This window comes from Gallus gallus, chromosome 3, assembly GCF_016699485.2.
Source record: "Gallus gallus isolate bGalGal1 chromosome 3, bGalGal1.mat.broiler.GRCg7b, whole genome shotgun sequence".
Classification (NCBI taxonomy): Eukaryota; Metazoa; Chordata; class Aves; order Galliformes; family Phasianidae; genus Gallus; species Gallus gallus.
Genome location: NC_052534.1, coordinates 105,884,829 through 105,904,747, shown reverse-complemented (window position 1 = coordinate 105,904,747; position 19,919 = coordinate 105,884,829). Strand labels below are relative to the sequence as shown.

At 45.7% G+C, this 19,919-nt stretch overlaps 2 protein-coding genes across 35 annotated transcripts in view; one reads left to right on the top strand and one right to left on the bottom strand.

The window, feature by feature from the left end:
- Nucleotides 1–8,562, bottom strand: part of HMBOX1 (homeobox containing 1) — a 126,102-nt gene extending 117,540 nt beyond the window's left edge. For 14 of the 33 annotated variants that reach the window (XM_015285111.4, XM_015285118.4, XM_015285121.4 and 11 more), the window contains exon 1: nt 8,262–8,562. The gene's annotated coding sequence lies outside the window, so the exon portion shown is untranslated. Of the gene's footprint in view, nt 1–3,980; nt 4,091–5,729; nt 8,139–8,261 lie in introns of those variants that run through there. The other 19 variants (XM_015285115.4, XM_040697242.2, XM_040697256.2 and 16 more) reach the window with 5 other exon arrangements.
- A 290-nt stretch (nt 8,563–8,852) lies between these two features.
- The window catches only part of INTS9 (integrator complex subunit 9), a 67,888-nt gene continuing 56,821 nt past the window's right edge, over nt 8,853–19,919 (top strand). The window contains exons 1-4 of one of the 2 annotated variants that reach the window (NM_001031100.2): nt 8,853–8,898; nt 12,279–12,406; nt 16,995–17,055; nt 19,070–19,132. In NM_001031100.2, the coding sequence (NP_001026271.1) occupies nt 8,890–8,898; nt 12,279–12,406; nt 16,995–17,055; nt 19,070–19,132 (261 nt within the window). In that variant the 5' untranslated portion in view covers nt 8,853–8,889. Of the gene's footprint in view, nt 9,281–12,278; nt 12,407–16,994; nt 17,056–19,069; nt 19,133–19,919 lie in introns of both variants that reach the window. The other variant, XM_046938965.1, reaches the window with a different exon arrangement.

Genomic DNA, 19,919 nt, shown 5'->3' with positions numbered 1-19,919 from the left:
ATATTGACTGGTGCTTCCTGAGAGCTGCCCGTTAGCATTCTTCATGTACTCCCTGGTACTGCACCACGTCAATTTTTTTGTCACTAAATTTAAAGTCTGATGCAGTTCAACATTTTTCACTGCAGATAGAAATCTGTGTCCATCACCATGCCTATGAGAACAGTACATCACTATGAGGAAAGGGCAGCGAAAGAAAGAGGTCTGAATATCTGCTTTAACTGTGCCCAGAAAAGCAAAACATATCTGAAAACAAAGGCAAATTTGTAAACTAAGAAATGCAAACCATAACTGCTAAGCGGCAGACTTCGCTAGGAAGAACCTCAGGGTCAGAGCAGGATTTCCCCATGAAAAGGGGTCCTACAAACCTTTTTAACAGCTGCGTAGTATAAAGGGTCACTGCACCTTGATAGTCTGCGTGGATAAGAGGCAGACTGAAACATTTACCATGTTTGGTTTCCACTATGTTAAAAATAAATGGAGACCATGAAGAATCACCGGATGATCTGAGTGCTGGAGAAAATGCCTCAGAGTGAGACTTAAAAGCTCAACTCTGTTTCCTTATCAATTGACTAACGTGATTACAGAGTGTAAGTACCTCCATGGCAAGAAAGCACTGGATACTAAAGGGCTCTAATCTTGTCAGGAAAGTCATAACAAGAACCAGCGGCAGAAGTTAGACAAATTCAAATTAGAATTCAGCCACTTACTTGTAGCAGTGAGATGGCACACACTGCCAGGAGAAGTGAGGAAGTCTGAAATTACTGGAGATGGACACTCAGGGCTGGAAAGCTGTCCAAGTGTTTTTTTTTTTTGCCAAACATCAGTTACTGGTCTCAGCTTCAGAGTAAATGATTAAAATTTAAAGACTTGTGATATAAAGCATATAAAACATATCAGACAAGGTGATTTAATTGTCTGTTCTCACCTTAAATTTTATGAATCTCCAATATGTTAACATCATTCTACTTCTATGGGTAAGGAAATTAAAGAGGGAGGGATAAGTTTCAAGTTCAGTAAGTTTCTTCTTTTTCAGATCGCTGTCCTTATCACTACACAGCACTGCTCCATCAAGCAGATGGAGCCCCTGCGAAACACAAACAGTCAGAGCAAAAACACCCGTGAGGTCTGGAAACAATGCATAACACAACTGGGCCGAGAAAACTGGTGATGAACTGCTTACCTCTCCCATCTCTGGCATGAAAAAAATCAGTATTAGCTTAAATAACTACTTCTTATTCTGTGTAAATACACTTATGTCATTCATGTTTATATTACCAAGAGCAGCACGCACCACCACCCAGCCAAGAATCCTCAAATACTTTTGGAACATGCAAACATCTCAACAGCCCTGAAAGGATTGTATTCATACTACACGCCGGTACACAGGCGAGTCAAGAAGTTTGCCCTGGGTCATAAAGCAAGACTTACAGCGGAGCCTAGAAACGAGAGGGCCCGCTGACATCTCACTGCCACAAGAACTTTCCTTTTCAACCTTTGAGTACTACTTACACGTCAGAGCCGCTGCACACCCAGCAGCTCCAACTCCAAAGCCCCGCCAGTGAAATCACAAAGAGACTCCTAGTGAAAGCTGACATTGTAACCAGAGAATCTGATCATGGCAGAGAAAGTGTCCAAAATAAAGGTCAGAATAAATACCCAAGTAGAAGCGGCGCTTGTATTTTATGAACTAACTAAATGCTTTCTGCTTCCATTAGTATTGCAGTACCACTGGAAGAACAAAAAGCAGATTCAGGGCTTGCTTCAGAGCACATAAGAAATGGGCAGTTCTAAATGCAGGAAATGACTATATGCTACACTTCCTAATTGATAGGACATAGCTTATCAGAAGAATAAAACCAGCTGCTCACAATGCTCGCTGAAAGAACAGCCCACAGTATTGTTTCAGTGGGAGTTGTTTTATTGACGAACTTCGGAAAGTGAAAAGGAAAGAAGGTTTCTGAACTAAGTTCAAAAGTGGAGAGGAAACCAAAGCCAGGAATTCTAGGCAAGAGAGATTGAGATGGGGGGATTCAGAACCAAACATAATTAATATATTTTGCATGCCTGGCTCGCAAATTACTTCCTTAGTCCAATATTAATACCTCATCTACGACCACAGCAGTGAATGGGATTTCTACAAATTTAATCTAACCTCCATAGATTCCTTACACGTAGGAGAACAAAAGAAGGCCCCTCCATCTATGAAGCACGTAATAAAATCTGTTTTCCTCCAGCTGCAAAAAATTTTTCCATAGATCTGAAAGCAACACCCAACTCAGAAGGCAAACAGCGACTGGAAGAAGGCACTGCCAACATGCTGCAGGCACGCACACAAAGCTAGGTCCCTGTCCAGCCAGACCACAGAAGTCCTCTTGGTGTGTATATGTATATAAAACCTGATTAGCTACACCTGCTGACACGTTTCAGGACAGTAACTGCACTAAAACCACCGTGAAATGAAGTAAACATTCCTATGGAAATCCTGCAGGAGAAAGAGTTAACTGACCTTCCGTACACTCTGGGGCTGCGTGGAAAGATGAAGCAGAATTCACTCTGTCAGAAGCACTCCACTACAGCAGTTCCCAGTTTTAAGAGCAGTCTTTAACTTCAAACTCTGCATGCAGCTTTGATTAAGAACTGGGAAAGGGAAATCTGCACACAGACAAGTAGAATAACCAGTCCTAGATTATTTCATGCATAAAGAAGAACATCAAACCAGCAACTGCTCAATACTTTGATGTCCAGGTTAACATGGCACTGAATCAAAACTGTTACAATCATGCATGCGCATTCTTAACATAGATTTGAAGTCCAACGCTGAAAAATTCCTATTAAACACAGCAGGAAAAGAAAAGCAACACAAGAAAAAGGTGCATCCCTTATGGTCTTATAAGGAAATTTATCCCAATGGCTCTCTTGCTCTGATAGAAAGGGAAAAAGAAAATACCTAACAGCTTTAAAAGCAATAAAATTAATAGAATAAATGAGGATGACGAGTGTCAAACCACAGAAGTCAATGGAAGATGGGAAATTCTCCCGTTGCTGTAAAATAAATAAAGAAACCTCATTGACTCAGGCATTTGTACTGAGTGCATTACAAGACTAGCCAAGAAATTCCATCTATTGACAGCATATTAGTGTATCACAGGTGTAAGTGTGCAGCAGCTGGGGAACCGAGGTAGCTGTGTACAACTGTCACAGACTCAATGTGTGGCTCTGAGTGAGTCACTCAGCCTTTATGCCTCAGTTTCTCTACTTTTAAAATACTGATATCTTCATAAAGCACGTAAAGATTCACAGGCAAAGGTACAAAGTATTATTTTATCAGGGAGTAGTAAAGGAGGACAGTGGCTCAGCCATAATGAATCAAATCTGAACCATCAGAGTCCTACTCTAGCAGTGCACCACACAAGTTGTGGCCATAAATCGATCACTTCTGATTAGGTTAGGCTTTACGATGCAGTAATTGTGATAGCAGCAGTTTCATAACTGTGAAACGAGCACTTTGCTCAGCAGCACATTATGCAGGAAGCCCGCATGAACAACGACCTTTTTGGTCAACCTGAGCGTACCAGCACAGAACAGAAGCATCCCAAAGACAATATATGATTTTTAAGGTTCTCTACCATAAAAGCTTCTCCATTTGCTTTCATGGCCGCAGGCTAACCCAGTCGAGTGGGAGGAGAGGGGAAGGAAATCAAACAATGCAATTTTTAAGAAAGACCAGGATTCAAGCATTTCTATCTCTTTGCAGCAGGCACAGCACAGAAATAAATGCATTTCTCACAGTGGCAAGATGAAATTTTCACTCGGCCAGCAACTACAGAGCCCATTCTCTGCTCCTCTCTGCAGACCACATGACTGCCTCCACGCATAAGAACATTTTTTTGTGCCAGCTTGCAAAGAAGACCACATAGTTAATAGTTTGCAACCTCCTTTCCCCCAGAAGATCTTCAGTGTTGAGTAACAAAATTCCTCACATGATTTCAATGAGAGGGTTCACTTGTCAGAGGCTGCTCCGAGATAGTATCAGACGTCAGGGAGGTGCTGTTTAGACGAAGCTTTCCAACCCTTTCCTTGCAAGGCTCGACTGAAAAAGAAAAAAACTTCAGGCTATCCAGTTTGAAACTGGAAGAAAGGAAAAGAATCTCCAGACGTTATTTTTAAAATGTGGAAGTAAGCCAATTAACAAGGGGAGGAAGAAACGCTGCAATTAAAACCCTGACAAACTCTGGAGATCAAGGACTGATTACTGCCACAGACTCCATGCAGGAACCTGAGCACCTTAATCCCTCTACACCCTGGTTTGTCACCTGCAAAAGCAAAAATAACACTTTCTTTTCGTACCCTGTTGTTCCTCCTCGCTTTGTTCCCCAATTTATAAGCACTTGTCCAAACACTCACCTTTAGCATGAACGCTGGCGATGGCATTCATAGCTAACATACAATCAGTTTGCATGACCGAGTGCTCAAATGTGAACTCTTAGTGTGCTTGGCTGCCCAGCTGCCCTAATCTCTGTACATGTCAGAAAGGAGCTTTAGTCAATAGAGGAACACTAGAATGCTAAAATACAGTTTATTAATAATCTTAATATATAAAAACAGCTCTCAGGATGGGAGTTGACCAAAAAAATGCCATTTCTCCTCATTACCTCCTAAAAATCCCACTATAATCATGCCAGTGGTCTCACTCCATTGATAATACGCAAGATAATATTATCAGCATAGGTATAACTAAAGGGGCAATCCTACGAGGGCTCGCATGCAGATCCAACGCCTGCTCCATTAAAATCAGCATAAAGTGAAATCGACTTCAGCGACTTTAGAAGTGTCAAAGCTGCATAAAGGCAGGGGAGAAAGGGAGACACGCTCCTCTGCAGCAGGAATCTCAAGTTGGCAGCACCCCTTCAAGAGCTCCATTTCAAATCCTAAACTTTGCATGAGATGAGAAATACTCGCCACAGATCCCAGTGCTGTAATGTGTGTTTCTGTAGCGCCCTTAAAAGCTCTGCACAGAAATCACAGTAAAACACAAGTTGCTTTTTTCAGATTCAAACGTGCTGTTCGTTTGATGCAAATCTGTTCATTTCCTACTGCATACAACCAAACGTCTTCAGAGATGCCTTTATGAAGCAGACAGTGCCGGGCTTTTTATTGCTCACGCTTCGGTTTCATTCATTCTTCCAACTCCTCTCCCAAACACCATATCCTAAAAGCCCAAATTCCATCTCAGCCTTGCTGATGTTCAACAAAGTGCAGTCCCAAAAGTTAATGGCACAAAACATCTGGAAATTCATGCTTAATGGCAATTAATTTTATTAAAAATAAAAACCATTTTAAAAACCAATGTCAGAAGCCCCCGTTTTCCCTGCTCCAGACACCGAGGAAAACACACATCAGACACTTCCACGAACCACGGATCATCACTATAAAGTAAACGCTTCATAATAAATTCAATTTCCAAACACTGGGCGGCTGTGAACTTCTAATATCGCTTTGAAAGAGACCCATAAGACCCGCACAGACACTGCCTCAGAAGTAGAAGCAAGCTTTCTGCAGCAGACGCTGGCTCCCAGTTCTGTGGAATTACCATATCGCAGTACTGGAGGGATGCATGTTTTCTAGAAAGGTCAACAAAATAGAAAAGAATTGCTCAAGACCGCTTAATAAAGTAGTTCTAGAGATAAGCAGGCCTCATCCACACAGTATTTCCTTGAAGATTTCCTTACCATTCTTTAAATACCCTGCAATTTCACCTCTGGTAGCATTCCTGTAACACAGCTGGCAGTCTGCATACCACAATGTCGTCTAGACCTGCTCTGAACAGAGTTGGATGACACAGGAGTAAAAATGCTGATGCCTGTTCGGGTGCCTGCGCTGTGCTGAAGGAACGATAGGAGGAAGAGCAGGCAGAGCTGAGCAGACACAAGTTCCTTGTTCCTCCCCTGTTCCTCATCTCACGCCCAGGCTCGTCAGACAATCCCGTCAACCATACAGAAAAGTTGTGGCTGTCATGGGGCTGAAGAATAATCTTCACAGAAGGGAAAAAAGCATTCCCAAACCCCCGTTAGCTGATACAGCATCAAGCACCGCTCTTTCACACAGGTCTTAGAACATGCAGCTAACAAACACATCCCTACACTGCTATATCCCATCCGTTTCTCACTTCTCTCCTACTTCCCTCCCCCACCTGTGCCTCAGCAATGTTTTCTTAGCAATTTGGAAGAGAAATGGCAAAAAGGGAGATGCAAAACGCAGAAATAAATTAAGTTTGTTCCCTGCTGTTGAACGATTTGGCCGTAGCATGACAAGAGGAAAAAAAATGTTGAGAGTGATAAATCCATATATACCTACTCCAAACTACACCCGACATCTCGAGGGACCCGATGTAATGGTAAATAAATATAGATGCAGTTCCTACTAATGAGGCAGGGTACAGCAAGGCCAAAGAAAATGCAATCATCTCGGGGAAAAGAACTGCACAGGACTCCTCCTCTCCTATCCATGGAGGAAATCAAATACCAGCCGCACCATCCCAGGAAGAAAGCAGTGTACCCGATGAGCCCTGCAGCAATGAGCTCCTCAATGCACGGGATGCAAGCAGGCACTTCAGGACTCTGGGAGCCCACAGACCGTCTGCACAGCACCAAGCCTTTCTCCATCAGTTTTCCCTTCTCCAATACAATGTCTTTTACATGCTGTCTTACAGGCAAATTGTAGTTTTTCCCCCACTTTCCTTCCCCTCCATCCCTATAGAGTTGGACTGAGGGCACACAGCCGGTGTCCAGCAGATCCACCCCCACATTGCCAAGCCCTGGCCGTCAGGTTAGCACTTTTCCTCCCTGCAAAGTTTAAACCTTCCCAGCTTCAGCTCACGTGCGTTCTGTACTTAAATCCACTGATCTGTAGTCCCAACGAGCAGGAGAACAAATTAAGATACACCCGACCCCACGGGCAGCGTGCTTACAGCCTTTATTTTCCTCTTCCTTCTTCCCTCCCCACCCCCAAAAAAGCATTTTGTCCCCCACACGAGGGGAATGGAACAACACCATCCATCCACAGCTTTCTGCAGACCCACTGAAAAGAAAGGGGGGAAGAAAAAAAAAAAAAAAAACATTCCAAAGAAGTACTCTGCAAAACAGCCGAAAATCCCACCAGAGGTGGAAGAACTCAGCCCAACCTGCCTCATACGTGCGATTTGAGCCGAAAAACAGGCGGAAAAGCACAGAACTCGGGACTGCTCAGCCCCGGAGCGGGGCAGGGTGGGTGGGCAGCATCCCCTGTCCCTTCCCCGGCCACGCTGGGCTCAGGGGCACCGCTCAGCCCCGAGCGAGCCCGGGCACCGACAGCGAAGCACCGCAGCCGCTCTACCCGAGAAGCAGGGAATAAACAAGCGGCTGACACCCCGCCCAAACCCTCCGCACACGTTTTAGGAACGATTTGTCGCCGGGTCCTTCTCCCCATCCCGCACAAACGAATCCCTTCGGGTCGACGCCTTCGCCCTTCCCGAAGCCCTCCCGCAAAGCCCCGGCAGCGGCACAGCCCGGGGGGCGGCGGAATGCCCTTTTCCCCCACATATCCGTAGGAAAGCAGCGGGGTTCCCCCAGAACGGGTGATCGGTCCCTCAGGGGTCGGATCCCGGAAAGAAACGAGGGGAAAAGAGGGGAGAAAGGGCTGAGAGAGAGAGAGGGAGAAAAGGGGGAAAAGAGGGATGAGGGAGAGGGCCCCCCCAGCCCCGCTCGGGGTTCGCAGCCCCTGAGGCGGCCCCAGCCCGAAGTCGGCAGCCAACAACCCCCAAACAAGCCGAAAAATAAAGAAGAATGAAGAAATAAACGAAGGAGCCAGCACCCACCCAGCCTGAGGGGACTCCGCCGCCGCGAGTTCGTCCTCCCCACGCCCGGGAGTGGAGGGGGGGTTGGGGGGGGAACACAAAACAGGATAAAAAGACGAAGAAGCAGCAGCGAGCTCCGGGCAGCCGGGGGGCACCTTCCCGCCCGCCCCGCGCCCTCAGGAGCGGCGGAGCCGCGCGGCTGCAACTCGGAGCGCCGAGGGGGCTGCGCCCACCCCCCGGCCCGCGTCCCCCTCCTCACGCACCCTCGGATCTCCTCACGCCGCGAATCCCTCTCAGGCGGAGGGGGGGGGGGGGGGGGGGGGGGGGGGGGGGAGCCCTTCCCCCTCCCACCCTCCCTCCTCGCAGCCCACCCACCCGCCCGCCCCCTCCCCTCGCTGAGCCGCCCCCCCCCCCCCGCACCCACACTCACCTCCGGGTGCCGGCGGCTCCTCCGCTTCACCATTGAACGGCCGCCCCCGGCGGGGACCCCCCCGGCGTGAGGGGAGATTAATGGGGGCGCAGCGGGAGGAGAACAATAGTGGGGCGGAAAGCTCTCGGCTGCCGGAGCCCCCCCGAGGCCAGGAGCCCCCCTCCCCGTCTCGCTTTCCCTCCTCCTCTCCCTTTCTCTCTGTTGGTTTTTTTGTGTGTTTTTTTTTTTTTTTTCTTTTTTGGCTCGCTCACACCAGACTGACTGTCTTTGTCTGTCTGACAAGCGCCATGTTGATATCAACATCCGAGCTCCCACCTGCTGCAGCTGTGAGACCCTGGGACTTGTAGTTCCCCCCTCCCCAGGGTGACGGGGAGCGCCGCCGCTCGCGGACTACAACTCCCAGCATGCCCGGCGGCGCGGCACGCCACGGGAGCGCGGGGCGAAGCGGGGCGCGGACTACGGCTCCCAGCATGCCTCGGGAGGGCAAGGTGAACCGGGGGGGGCGGGCCCGGCCATGACGTCATCGCGGGCGGGAGGACTACAAGTCCCGTGATGCTCCGGGGCGGGAAGGGGGAGCGGGCAGGAAGGCGGGGGCAGGATTGTCCCCGTAAATAGAGCCGGGTGAAGCATGAAGCTGGTGAGCGGCGGGGTTTGGGGGGTGTTTGTGGGCGAGCTGAGCGGTGTTCTCTGCGCTGGGGTCGCCCTCGCGTTGCGGTACCCGCGCCCCGCGGGGGGTGAGGGAGCTGAGGGGCGCTTCCCGCCGAGTTAACGGCGCGCTGAGGGGACGGGGGGAGCGCGTGTGTGTTTGGGGGGAGGGGCGCTCAACCCGTCCTCCCACCCCTCCCGGGGCTGAGTGAGGGGCAGGCAGTGGGATTTGGCATCTGGAGGTGTTTCTACAGCCTCACGCTGTCCAGCGCCCGTGGGGCTTCCGTGGGGCTGCCCCAGAGGCACATCCTGATGTCAAACATAACGTTGTCTCAGGGGTGTGAGGCTGACGGAGCTGAGGAAGCTCTGTGGAGGTGAGCTTGGATTCTGGGCTTATTTTGAGACTTAAAGTTCATCACGTTTGTGGTTTAATTGCAAAAATTAGTTCAGCAGGTGGCTGAAGAGCTTGGTTCCATGTGATGTGAGGTATGTGATGGAGCTCTGTGCATGGATGGAGGCCCTGGAGTGTGCCCAGAGAAGGGCAAAAAGCTGTGAGGGGTTTGGAGGACAGACGTAGGGAGTGGCTGGTGGGTCAGTCTGAGGCAGGGGAGGCTCAGGAGAGACCTCACTGCTCCCTGCTATGCTCTGAAAGGAGATGGAGGTGGGGTGGGGGTTGGCCTCTGTTCCCAGGTCACAGCAATAAGATGAGAGGTGATGCCCTCACCTTGTGCTGGGGAGGTTCAGGTTGGATATTAGGAAACATTTCCTCTCAGAAAGAGTGGCCCTGTGCTGGCACAGCTGCCCGGGGAGGTGATGGGGTCACTGTCCCTGGAGGTGTTCCAGAACCTTGGAGATGTGGCACTGAGGGCTGTGGGCATGGTGGGGTGGACTGGATTTGGAGATCTGAGAGGTCTTTTCCAACCGTAATGATTTTATGAATGCTTCCAATTGGAGAAACTGGGCAAGTGTTTCTGGACGTGTCTGTACAGTTAACATGGCTGAATACAAGCTGTCTGCCATCATTTCAGTGTTTGTAGGCCTTGTCCACATTTGGGGACTGGTGATTGTAAGAGCAGGTTCTTCACGCTGTGTTTGGTCTGGAGTTAGGAGTGAATCAGGAGGTTTCAGGGATGTTTTCATCCTCCTTTCATGTATATTTGGTTTGAATTTGGAAGAAAAGGGCAGAGGTAGCAGCCTGCAGGCCTGACTCAGAATCCAGTGAAAAACTCCAGCTTCTCCAAATTCAGCGTGCTTGGGTCCAGGCAAATCCAGGTGAGATAACTGGATCCATGGGATAACACCGGAACAAAGTGCTGCAGTATTTGTTGGCTTCAGTTCAACTTACAAAATTTGGAATGTTTTGGAGCTGTTAGCTTGAGATGTCATCTCTTTTTTCTGTCACCTTGCCATATATGAGCTCACCAGCGACTCCCCGAGCTGGCGCGCGCTCGGCCTAAGCCAGATGTCTGCTGAGAGCCAGTCTGTGTGAGGGCTTCAGCCCCTCGCCTTCATCTCTGTGCCCTGCTCTGCCAAACTGCCATCCAGTTTACAGGGCAAGTCGAGGGAGGTGTGCGCTGAGGTGGGCACACTCATAGTCCTTTGTTTCTGTTTTGTGTCATTTTTCTCATAACTGGTTTCTAATTAGGAGGTAAGGAGCCTAGTGTGTGAGCTGCTTCGACCTTTAGTCAAAAGGGGAAAAGAGATGAAAGCAAATTGGACTGAAGTGCAAGTCCTTTTTTGCTCTTAGATCCGTCAGGAGTATTATTAATTGTGGTACCTGGATCTGTTTTAGGTGGGATGAAGCGTGAGCTGCGTGGAAGAAATCAAATACAGTACATATAGAGATGTAATACTGCAGATATGGATTCCTAATCTAAAATTCTAACAGAGTTACAGCCCTGGAAATGTCACGTGCAAACAGCTGCACGGCATAAATGCACTGTTTTGGTTTGCTTTATGTCACTTTACGTGAATGTGATGGAAAGAATCCATTGGTTCCCAGGGATCCATTTACCATAGGGTGACAGCCAACTGAATTTGGTGTTTGTCCACTCACTTCTCCACCAGCTTGGTTTATCAAGCTTTCTTAAACCTTGGTAACAGCAGACAAGATGTAATGTTGCTCCTTAATTATTAAGACTTTATGAACTTAAAACAGAGGACTGTGATGCTGTTAATTTAATATTTGAGCGTTAGTGGATTTTAATATTTAAATATAATTTTAAACAGCTTTGTGATGGATGTATGTAAACAGCCTCCTTGGGAGTTGTTAATTCAAACAGTTGCAGTCCTGTGTTAACATATTGCGAGCGGAGGCACAGAATGAAATGATTAATCTACCTTCTTTCCACTTGTGGAATAAATGCCTTAGAAAATGACAGAGTTTTTAGTGCTGTGCATGAACAACAAGTTGATGCTTTTCATCTTAACTGGCCAAAACTTGAGTTTAAAAGCTATCTGACCATCTGACAGTTGTTGTGCTAGGGGATGCTGGGACTTTGAGGTGTAACATCCCTTATTCCTGCAGTCTTTGAAGAATCATTGAGTACCTTGTGGTTGCTGTCCTGTATTCAGACATTCCTGTTTCTAACCTCACTTAAAGGTAGCATTTCTATTCACCTCTCTTCTTATTCAAAACTTCAGCTGCTCCTGTGCCTTGTTAAATGTTTGCCACTGGAGGCAAACATTGTACAGGAGGTGGCTGCATCTCAATGATGCTCAAGTGCCCAGTACATAACCTGCTTACTGGCTCATTAACCCTGCAAAGCACTGGGGACTTCTCAGTACACAAACTGCTCCATTCAGGTATGGTGGTCCATTCCCTAGCGTTTCCTGTTTGTGTTTAGCAAGACAAAAAGCAGGTGAGAGCATGCCCCCGAGCTGCTGCAGTGCACACTACAGCTTCCTCTACCCAGCAGTGCTGAGAAGCCACGGAAGGTGTGCCCTGCACCTTGCTGCTTTGTTGAGGCTTCCACCCCAAGTAATTCTCAAATTTGCACACCGATTTCAGCCACGTTTTGCCAGTAGGACTGAGTTTTAAAGACACTGATTGTCCAGGATCTCTGTGAAAATGGGTGGTTGTGGAAGAAAGAGATTCTGTATGTGTCATAAATTAGGGAGAGGTGCTTCTCTGTCCATTTATCCTTTGTGATCAGAAAACCTTGTCGGAAGAAAATCTGCGTCTTAATACTCTGACATGGGGAAATTCCAATGAATATATAGTTTTGAGACAATAACTCACGTGAAACCAGGAGTTTCATTCTGGCATGCATGAAACTGTGTTTAAAAATGAGAGGGGAAAGGTCAATTTTCAGGGGGCTTCAGTCTATTGGTAAAGGTGATGAGGAACTCATCTTCATATTCTACTTTCAGTACTGCCTGTCAGGACATCCAACCTTACCATGCAACGTGCTCAAGTTCAAGTCCACCACCATCATGCTGGACTGTGGACTGGATATGACATCTACCCTCAATTTCCTGCCGTTGCCGCTGGTTCAGAGGTATGTTCTGCAGCCTGTGAGCAATTAGTTTGCGTCTTCTTGGGTTGCAGTTTGAGTGCTCTGCATGAAATGGTATATTGGAAGGAGAGAGGGGATGAGTACAAATGAACTGCATCATCTGATATCATAAATAGACTTTGTTCACTTAAAAATTCTCTTTATCAAAATAACGTCCTTTGGCTCAGTAGACGGAAGACATTTTATGGATTTATTGATTGGTTTTTCTAGATAATTTATTCTAAGCTTCAGTAAGGTATTGCTGCAACTGCTCAGCACAAGTGAGGTCACATATCTGTCATCTTTCTGGCTTCTTCATGCAAGATGAGATAAATGGGTAACTGAGATGGAGTGCAGGGAGCCCGGCAAGTACTGTTTAACCACCATCTTCTCAGGCTTTTTGTCAGAGCGTGGGCTAATGCAAAGAAAAATAGCACTTAACCGTCCTCCTCAGTTGACTTCATGGCATAATTGTTCCCTTTTAAAATTTAAATAAATAAAAGTGCAGCGTGCATGGGAATGAAACAGCAGTGAAGCAAAAGTAGTTCAGAAGAGAATCCTGAGATCAAGACTCCTTCTTCCATGCTCTGGCCCACAAGTAGTCTTTTCCTGGGTTTGTAAATGGATTTGGATATTCAGAGTGATGTATGTCTTGCATTAAGTGGAACAGATTACAGAAACTCTAGTTTGGGGAGGTGGGAATGAGTAGCTCCTGGTGGTGTGAAGCTAGCAGTTTTCACAAAAGCCTTTTAGTAACTATGATCCATAAGGAAAGAAGTGAGATGCATTCTGGGTTCAGGAAATTTGCTCTTTCTTGGAGAGGAGAAGCACAGACAACATGGGCATTATTCTGCAAGGCCGTGGAGTTCCAAGGTCTGTACAGTGAGCAACAGATGCCAAAGGACAGATCTGTGTGATAGTTTATTTTTACTAACTATAATATTTAGGAGCTACAGTAGATTTTTTGAAAGAATTAAAAAAATAAAAATAAGAAATGGGGAAATCCAGCTACAGACAGAACTGCCTTACACTAGCTTCTCAAGAAAGAAATTGAAAGGGGGAACAAGTAGCAAAATTAGGTGATTGAACAAAAGCTTAGGAGGTTCTTAGAACTGCAGGCATCTGTGCTCCCCTGGGATATGCCAGCTTTGTCTACTGATAGCAGGTCCTGGGAATGAACAGCCAAATTGCAGGTCACAACCTGGAATTCCCCAAGTACCTCCAGAATGTCTGCACTAAAATGACTCAAACTCAATAAGAAAGGATGTCAGATTTGACCCCTGATGGCCCAGAGGAATCCAAGCAAACCGATGGATTTAAATCCAATCAATCATGTCGGTAAGGTGATTGAACACCCCTTACAGCAAGGATTGTCCTAAGTGCGTGGACTTGGGCAAGTAATTGATCTCTTCAGTATTCTACAAAACAGGTGTCCTGCAGGGAGTTGTGGAAATGAGCTGGAAATATTATATATCTGGTCTCTGTAACCAGGATGTCTAAATACCTCTGAAACTCAAATGTGTATTATCAACATAATGTGGGTAGGTGATAGAGAGCTAACGTTATCATCATTTTCCAGATGACAGACTAAAAGAAGGCCCAACTGAGATCTTTCACGATGCCTCTAGCAGAGCAAAACTTTGAAATATGTCTGTCAGACCTCAGGTTATTACCAGCTGTATTTCCTCTCATAATGAGGAGTGCTTATTGCAGCTAGACTCAGACAGACCCACACAAAACCATGACCAGAAGGGTGCAATGCCTCTCTGCTGACTTTAAGCCAGAGTAGGATCCATGGATCTATGGATGTAGGATCCATGAACCACGTGGGCTCTGCAAGTCTTTGTACACAATCTGCAACCGTGCCCTAATAGTTACCTCTGATATTACAGTAGGTCTTTGCTGTGCATCTAGAGCCTGTGTCCTACCTCACACAGGACCCTCCTTGAGCAAACATTTTGAGAGCCTGTGCTTTAATCTATGAGAGAGGAAAGTGCTGTAGTCTTTGTCTCCTTAAAAGAACTGGACATTTTTTTAGAATTCTTTGGTCTTCAGAAGAAGCCCATCAAAAGGTATGTGGATTCCACCCTGGAAGTGGCAGTCCTTGTTCTCAACCAGTACATGGAGCGTGCACCAAGTGCAGCAGTTGCCAAACACTCCAAGCCAGTTCCCGTACTTTAAAGGAAGTTTGTGAACTGGAATTTTCTCCCCTATACCAAAGTCAAATGCAAAACTGCAAGGTGAACATGTGGGAAGCTCTTAACCTTTCCTGTCTAGCCATGACACACTTGCTCACATTATTTATGTGACAGTTCTAGCTATTTTGGATTAATCAATCACTCTATTACAATGTCAGAACTATGTCGGCAGGAACTGTGTTTCTTCTTGGCTTCAAGGTAAAAGTCCTCTCTGTCCTGTATTGCATATTCCACTTTTAAACCCACCCGCCCTATCACACACACAGGACCCATCTGCTAATTTTGCCTCTCTTAACAAGATTGGGTATTCTTCAGTGGATGCCAGGTTTAGTACAAGTTGATTGTGCTCACTCATGAATAAGGCAAAACCACATACAAGGCTAAATTAGGAGGGGCATGGCCAGCAGATCAAGAAAAGTTTATTCCTCTTGGCTTCATGCTGGAGAAAGCACAAATTGATCCCAGTTTGGACTCCCAGCTGAAGGAGGGTGCTGAGAGACTTGAGAGGGTCTTCAAGGGGATCCAAGGTGATTCGGGTATAGAGCTCATGGTTGAAGAGAGAGGTTGAAGAGTTGGTCTTATTTGATCCAGCAGAGAGGAGGCTGAAGGAGGAGCTAATAGCACTCTGCATCTACCTGAAAGAATGGTACAAAGAATGGTTAAACTCTTCTCATGTAACAGTGCTGGGAGGGCAAGTAGCCATGGATTGCTGCTTGAGAGCCTCAGATTGGACATTAGCATATCAATGATGGAGTTTCTTAGTCTCACACTTCAAACCATTCCCAGAGACTGGAATCGCGTCCTTCAGGGATTTGCAAGTTGCAGCAAAACAAAGCTGAGACTGATCCAGTCTAGGGTTGGCTCTGAGAGAGTGTACTACAGACCTGCCGATGGCCCTTCCAACCAACGTTTTTGCCCTCTCCTCCCTTACCTGCTACATTTGCTGCTTAGCAGGGTGGTTTGTTCTTGCTTTTTCCTTTAGATCATTTGCTCTCCCCACAACTTCCCCACCCATCTCTTAAATACAGTACTCAATCTGTGCTTTTGAGCAGGTCTATGGGGAGTACATTTAGACACCTCCTCTTTTATATCATTAGGCTTCTACAGAGTTGCTCTTTATCCTCAGAAGAGGGTCATGCTTCTCTGGTATAGCTTCTCCTGCTGCTTCCTTATGACACCCTTCTGCCCTCACCTCTTACCTTCTGCCTTGGCTCCTTGAATCTTTATTTCCCCCTCTTCCTTGTGCCTTACTGGAGTACCAGTTAGGATCGGTTCTTTTATACTGATGTTAGTTTAAACACAAGATTCCTCTGAGCCAATGAGTCACTTCCTATTTTCAAGAACTTAAATTAAAAAGCCCCCACGGTGTGTGAGCATTCCTCTCTTCACAGTTCAGTGCTAAACACTTGCACGTTTCACTGCAACCAGGTTCTCAAGTTCTGTCTCTGAATCTGAGGTCTTTACAGGCCTTGGTTCCAGGCAGGTTTTATTATTTCATTCTCTCAGCTTTTCTGGATTTCTGTAGAGGTGCTTGAATCTGGGTTGGCAGTGGTTTCAGAACTAAGTTACAGGCTCACACAAAAAATGGGTCTAACTGTGAAGAAGGGGTGCATGAAATGCTGAGGCAATCCCTACTGTAAACTCAGGATTACACTGTTATCCTTCACGTTTCCTTGTTAGCATTTAAAACAACAAATATTAACAAAAAAAAGGGGAGGGGGGAGAGAGCAGGGACTGCTGTTGCTGTCTGGTGCCAGGCCTGCCAACATAAAACATGCAGTTAGAGCAAAGTCTGCTTGCTCCTCTCTCCTTCCAACAGCTACATGCACTGTACAGATGTTGGTGTGGGTCTTCAGAGCATGAAACCACAGTTGACAGGGCTATACAGTCACACCCTCTCTGTCCATCTGAGGAGGACACAGTCCTCACTGTGACTGAGGCCCCAGTGTCGATCTTTGCCTTCCATTGCTTGTGTGACCGTTTGTCATCTTCTGTCCCGATGCAGATTCAGTTTTACAGTGCTTTTGTGTTGTTTCAGACATAAAGTTTTCTGCTGCCTTAATCTTTCTTCCATTTATACAGCCGTTTCACCTAAGGCAACTTAAATAGCACTGAGCCTTTTTGAAATTCTCATCATAAAGGACTAAAATCAAATCCCTGCATGTGTCATCCTCTTTATTTTTTTTAATGTGTAAGTGTCATAATGATGATTTGTAAAAGTCATTTCAGTGAACATTAAAACACTGTGAAACTGTCTATTTTATTGAGATTGTTAGTTCCCTGAAACTGAGATGGTGTTCTTTTCCTGTCTGACAGCAAACAGGAGATCTGTGCTCAGTGAGTGACAATGAAAGAATTCATATTTCAATATATTTTCTTCTCTCCTTCTGCAGCCCCAGGCTGTCCAAACTTCCTGGATTAGTTTTGAAAGATGGAAGCACATTTCTGGACAAGGTACTGTACTGATGGTTAGAATTTTCTTGCCATGCAAAAAGCCAATGGGCAGATCAGGGGCTTGCACTGCAGAAACAATACTATCATGCTGACTCATGGCCAAGGTTTCTGTATGTACTGTTACTGGCCACGATGTAGAGCAGAACGTTTTCAAACAAAATGTTAGCTGCAGCTCTGAGGCTTTCAGCCTTCAGAGGTAGCCTGCCTTTTTAAAATACCCTTTTAAAGTGCAGAAATCATCAGTTTGAATGTTTTTCTGTTTCATTGAGCTACATAAATAACAGTTCTTCAACTTGTGGAGTGCCTTTTATTCAGCAGCCTCACTTTTATGACAGTAGAGCTTCATAGCTAATTTGTAAATGAGGTTGATATCATCCCCCTTTTTTAGACAGGAAAACTACAAGTGAATGGTTTGCCCGTGGGAGGTCTCTTACAGAGAAAAAGCTTTGTCTTCACATGTGTTCTGCCACTGGACATAGCAGGGAGGATTTCATCTCCAGCCTTCTAATTCTAAGACATAGGACTGACTCAACTATGAGAGACTTTTTTTCCTTTTTTTCCCTTTTTTTTCATTACAGTGGCTTTACAATGAGAGTTTTTTGGGGCTTCAACCGAAACTGGGCACTGCAGCATCCAGCTGGATCTGCCATAGGGGAACAATGAACACAAGAATGTCAGATGCTAGTAAAATAGACAGATACTTTTCAAATGTGTGCAGCAATGGACACTGGGAGAGAAAATACTGTTTTAACGGATTGTTCTCCAACTACATGAACATTAAAGCAAAATGGTAATAATAGCCCCTTTTGTAGGGGACTTCTAGGCTGATCTGATTCCTACTGGCAAGAAAGCTGAAGATCATAGATTTAAGACCTGAGTTTTCTTCTCATTGGAGACAAAAGAAACTATATAGGCAGTACTTCTGTAAGTAAAACAGTATTGGCTCTGTTCAGAGCATATTCTGACTGTGAATCACAGTTATAGATGCTCTGGAGTTACCCAGTTTAAATTTGCTTCTCCCGAACTCCATCTTTAGTCTCAGAGCCTTTGGATTCTGTTCTATCTGAAGAACAAATAGGCTGTCAGTATATTTTGTAAGTGAGGTATTTACATTTCTTTGGTGCTCCTGCAGTGTGTGCTCAGGAGAACCTTCAAACTTGTGCAGTGTCAATGGAAAACGTGTTAAAAATTCAAAGGCAGGATCTCTTACCTTCACCTTGACCATTGTAACTGCTTGGAATGGTAAATACTTTGACCCGTGCTGGAAAAAGGCAAGGGAAGGAGTCAAAGGCGGATGTTTTATCATGTGGGGTGGACGTGCTGTTATAGCACTCTCCGGATGACAGTTATAAAACTTACGTCCTGGAGAGGCTTTGAAATTTGCTGCGATCTAGTTTTAATCATTTTGAACTCCCTTGAGATGAGGTTAGGAGACTTCTGCCACCAGATGTAATTGCTCATTCGTTATTAGTTGGCAGGTGCACTGTAATTATTAAGAATTGGATTCAATTTTTAATTCTCTCAGTCTGAAGCTGGCTTAGACCACTTGCTGTGGGACAAGCAAAAGAAGCATCTGTGAGAGAAGGAACAGTGTGGAAGGTTGCTACCCATGAGGTAGGCTACGATTAGAGTTGAGAATATTTCTGTTTGCTCTTTTCCATGCATAATGCTGAAGGATGACACTTCTCATTTGACAAAAGCTTGTAATGTCACCTTTGGAAAAAGAGAAACTAGAGATCCAATAGAGGTGAACAGAACAGAAGTGCCATGTAGAACCTGGATCCCCCATAGGTGTTTCATCAAATGCCCTATGTAGGGATTCATCTCCCACAAAACCAATTGCAGAAGATTTGCTTACAATGAATGATGTCTGGAAGGGGAATAAATACGGTGTAGGAAAGGGTTGGAAATTGCCTATGATGAAGAAGAGGTTTTGAAAGTGAAAAATTCACAGTATTGGAGTAACACTGTGTTGTATTTTTGTGTCTTTTCTGTCGATGTGCTTTTCTCACAGGAGCTGAAGGAGTGCTCTGGCCATGTGTTTGTGGATTCTGTGCCAGAGTTCTGTTTGCCAGAGGTGAGTTAATTCAAAGCCTTACTTAAAAATCAGTCAGTGTGGGAGAAATTTGCTTAATTATTGTTATTAGCAGATTCCTGCTTATTTGTTGTTACTCTGTAAATGATAATACTAAAACCCCTGTGGTCAAGTTAAGGTACCTCTAGTATCTGTGACACTGGAAAAAGGATGGAAACGTCCCTTTTCAACAGTGGTTTGGTGCAATCTGGAAGGTCTTCTTGAACAGATCCACCTCTCACAGAAGAATAAGAAAGGCTTAACTGTCCTTTGCTATTTGCCCTTTAAGGACAGTATAACTGAGCCGGACTTGATTATGTGAGAAAACACGTGCTGATCTAGATAAGGGCAGTGAATGAAGATGAGGAAAGTCTCTGACCAGAGAGGCATGGCTTGCCTTTTGAAGCTCCCCTGAGGAGCCTGAGGTGGTTAAGCTGCTGTTTGAAGCTGGGCTACAGTCAGTCTGCTGTTCTGCCTGCAGCAAATTTGGGTTACAAAGTTTCACTGCATTTTGTGCTATTCATCAGTGCCACTTCTAGCGAAGACCGGTACCTTCATATCCCATGGACACAACTGTGCAAGCTGCTGCTGCTTTAGTTGGTTTGGCCAAGAATACGTGTCATTTTACAAAAAAAAAAAAAAAAAGAAAGGAAAGGAAAGCAAGGCTATTGAAAGTGTTTGAATTAACTGGGTTTACCTCTCTGTAGGAGAGCCGAAAGAATAAAAAGGTGAGCAGAGAGTGGTGAGGATGAATGATGGTGAATAGTCTGTGAATAGTATCCTCTTTCCT